Here is a 3,886-nt window from a genome sequence, read left to right as displayed (position 1 = left end):
ATTCATGGAAAATATGTTAGTTTATAAATACCATTGTCTATCTCAAATCTCAAAATTTGTATTAGGGCATCTCCAACCGAGAACGCGATTTTTCACGGCAAAATACAGCAAAACTCCAAAATGTCGTAATTCTGCTCCAATCGAACTTCATTTTAGGTGCTTTTGCGAAGGTAACGATCATTCTCCCCTTTCATGAGTTTTTTCGCCAAATTCGGTTGAAAAAGTAAAATAGCGTGGGTGAACAGTGCAACACCAATATTGACGTCGCAATGTTCACTCGTAAGTAAATGACGAAAAATTTGACGTTCGGCTGAAGCTACTGAACGACGCCATATACACGTTTAGCATTCAGTTGGAGATGCTCTTAGAAAACTGAAAGCAGCTAAATTTTTACAATAATTTACAATGGCCTGCAGACAAGGTGTTTGCCGTGATTCCCTGCAGAGCAGCAGCTGAATTTTCATGAATCGATTTCAAAATAACAAAACAAATCAGTATAAGAACCAAATGCCTACATTTACATGAAATCTCAATTAAAGATCGAATTTTTCCCATTTCAACACGCTCACGTCGGCGACGAATCGGTTGCAACCGACGATGCGGCATCCGAGCCAGTGGTGTAATCACTAAACATAGACATCAATCATCCCCATCGAAGCTCCGGCCGAGGAAGTGTAAGTGAACCTGCAACTCTCCAGCGGCGGCGCATAGTACATCGGCACTGGCAACGTCGACGGCAGTTTCGGCAGCGGAGCTTCGTTCTTTAGCGCAGCCATGGCCTGCCTTATCGATGGCCGCAACGAGCTGTCCGGGTGCGAGCACCACAGCCCAACGATCATAAGCCTGGTCATCTCCCCATCGTCGAACTCTGAGTTCAGTCGCTCGTCGGCGGCCTCAAGCAGCGCCCCTCTCCCATACAGTCCCCACACCCACGACACTAGCCCAATCTGTTCTTCCGTTTGCTTGGGCTCGACGGGTCGTCGGCCGCAAGCGAGCTCGAGAGCCACGGCTCCGAAGCTGTAGACGTCGGACTCCTTGCTGGCCTTCCCGGTTGTAACAATCTCCGGCGCCAGGTAGCCCATTGTTCCGGCGAGTGTCGTCGTTTGCGATCCCCGTTCATGGTCGACGAGCCTCGCCAGACCGAAATCGCCCAGTTTGGCATTGAAGCCACCGTCGAGCATCACGTTGCTCGGCTTCACGTCGCGGTGAACCACACATTGCTCCCATTCCTCGTGCAGGTATAACAGAGCGCATGCAAGCCCCACGGCAATCTTGCACCTGTAGATCAATTCCAATTCATACTCTACCGAAAACAGAACACACAAAAATCTGGAGGAAAAAAAAAAGTTTTATTTTTTCCTCTCACAACTTTGTTTAGTTACCTCAAAGGCCATGACAAATATCTCTTGCTATCTCGGCCATAAAGATAGGAATCAAGGCTTCCGTTGGGCATGAACTCATAGACGAGGAGGAGCTCCTTCCTGTCATGGCACCATCCGACGAGCTGCACCAGGTTGCGGTGGCGGAGGCGGCTGATGATCTTCACCTCAGAAATGTACTCCTTTTTCCCCTGTTGTGAACCTTTTGAAACCCTTTTGATTGCAACGTCGAGCTTGAACTCGGGTAGGAATCCCCTATATACGCCGCCGAACCCACCTTGTCCGAGCTTGAGCTCGTCGTCGAAGTTCTTCGTCGCCGCCGCGAGCTCTACGAAGGGAAATTTCTTTGGCCCTCTCCCATTCTCAAACTCACCGTCGTCAATATCTTCAGCATAGTCTTGTTTTCTCTTCAAGTCGTCAGCTTTTTTCTTTTTCCATAGGAAGAACCAAATGAAGATTGCAGCAGCCAAGAGCAAGACTATGATAATCGTCATTACGGCCATCGAACCAATTCTCTTCTTCTTTCCTGTACGCAGGGGAGTGGAGCCAAACTCCCATGAAAGGATGCTGTTGGTCTCCGTCAGACTCCCCGTTGCGGCTGCGAATCCGATCGCGACCTCCTCCGGCAGTATCTTGCTGAGGTCAACGATGTGGTAAAGGCTTGAGTTTCCTGCAAAGATTGGATTATCGTCGTAAGTCAAGAAGACGCTGAGATTCATGGTGGTGGCGTTGTAGCTGATCCAGGCGTTCGCTGTCCGGCCATCTCTCAAGCTACTGTTCCACATGACGCTCGCCGCTGACTTGATGGAATTGACGTTGACGCCGACGTGGTCGGCGCTGGGATCCCATTCGTTCTTGTGAGTGTCGAATTCGACCGCGACGATTTGGTTGGCCGATTCGTTGAGTTTGTTGCTGTTTTCAACGAGGCCGAGTAGCCCACCGCCGGAGTTCGGGGGGACGACGGAGGGAAATGGGGAGAGGAAGAAGGCGAGGCCGTCGCCGGAGTAGGATTTGTTGAAGGAGTCGATGACGAAGGAGAAGTGGGTGGTGAAATCGGCGACCTTGCCGGTAGCGGCGTCGTGTAGGGGAAACTGTTCCCTGTAGTAGGCTCTGCCTACGCTTGAGGAAATGTTGTTGTACTCATTTTTGGTGAGACTGATGACGCGGTTGAAGAAGCTGTCGTTTTGGAACGCGATGAACTGCTGCGTGGATGAGTTGAAGGAGGGGAAGCTGAAGTAGAGTGATGTTGCAGTTGGGAGCACGAGGTAGACGAAGAGGAAGAACAGAGAAGAAGAATAAGAAGAAGAAGAAGAAGAAGCCATTGTTGGCTAGCAGAGGAATGAAACCATTTTTAATTTGGTTTGAGCGAGTCGATTTGAGAGTGAGGAAGAAGTTTTAGAAATCTGTGTATTGTGCAGTAATTTCATAATTATTTTTATTTTATGCACAGCTCAACTTGACCTCTTGATTGAGAGCTTATATTTTCAACTAAGAGGTCTTAGACTCGAGTCTTTGTGTATGTGTTGTGTGTGTGATTTTATCTTAAATGACCTAAATGTCCAAAAAAAATTTATTTTTATAAAACGTTGTAGTCATCTAAATAGATCCTTAGATCATTTGGGACAGCCAGCGCAATTATAATTTTTATTTTACTAATATTTATTTGGTGCTTTAGTAAATTTATATGATTGGAAGTTATTTTTTACGTTAGTTTTTAAAATATTAATTTTCTTACAATAATTTTATAATTACTCTGATAAAAAAAGTTGAAGTCATCTCACATGGAGCCTTAGTCCTATATGTGTTGAAGGATGGGTTGGGGTATTAGATAAATTATTAGGTCTGATCATCGGATCTAGAGATATGTCTGAATATTAATAAAATATTATTTTAAGTTAAGCCTGTCAAAAGTGCAGTCAAAGCGCAGTAAAAGCATAGGTAAAGCATAGTCAAAGCGCACCTAAAACACAGTTAAAGTGCAGTAAAAAGGCACAGTCAAAGCGCAGGCGTCGTGGCAAGTTTTTTATTGGATGTCCGGTCTAATAATTTGTCAGGGTATTAGGGCATCTCTAACATAACTGTAAATGTATGTTTGCAACTACTGCGAGCCTCCACCCGAATACAAAAAAAAAATATGTATTTTTTTGCTGCTGTAAATAGTGCGATGTCAATATTAGCATCACATTATTTACATAAGTTTTTTTTTTTTTTTTTTGTGAAAATGAAGATAAGAAAGAATTTACATATAATATGTATTTTCTTGTATTAGAAATGGAGTTTAGTTTAAGATGAATTATTGTTTGATATGATTATTATTGTATTTTGAAGTGAAAAAAATGAAAAGTTCAATTCGGCATGCCCTTAGTCAAGATAGACTTTAAATTGAAGAGATGGGCATGGGCGAAATAGGATTTAGCCTTTTCCATTCAATTTTTCTTTAAAATTGGAACTTAGTAAAATATTTTCATTTGTATTTTTAAAAATTTTCTTTATAATTTAAAAATAAT

General features: G+C 43.7%; 1 protein-coding gene across 1 annotated transcript; it reads right to left on the bottom strand.

The window, feature by feature from the left end:
• Window positions 1–417: 417 nt before the first annotated feature.
• On the bottom strand, window positions 418–2,763 carry LOC110111027 (L-type lectin-domain containing receptor kinase IX.1-like). The gene is made up of 2 exons (XM_020842714.2): window positions 1,383–2,763; window positions 418–1,278 (listed from the first exon to the last, which is right to left on the bottom strand). Exons 1-2 carry the CDS (start codon window positions 2,699–2,701, stop codon window positions 627–629), a joined length of 1,971 nt encoding a protein of 656 aa, XP_020698373.1. The 5' UTR covers window positions 2,702–2,763; the 3' UTR covers window positions 418–626.
• Between the last annotated feature and the right edge of the window lie 1,123 nt (window positions 2,764–3,886).

This window comes from Dendrobium catenatum, unplaced genomic scaffold (genome assembly GCF_001605985.2).
Source record: "Dendrobium catenatum unplaced genomic scaffold, ASM160598v2 fragScaff_scaffold_1132, whole genome shotgun sequence".
Lineage (NCBI taxonomy): Eukaryota > Viridiplantae > Streptophyta > Magnoliopsida > Asparagales > Orchidaceae > Dendrobium > Dendrobium catenatum.
The sequence above is the reverse complement of the archived record's forward strand: the minus strand, read 5'-3'. Positions and strand labels throughout refer to the sequence as shown.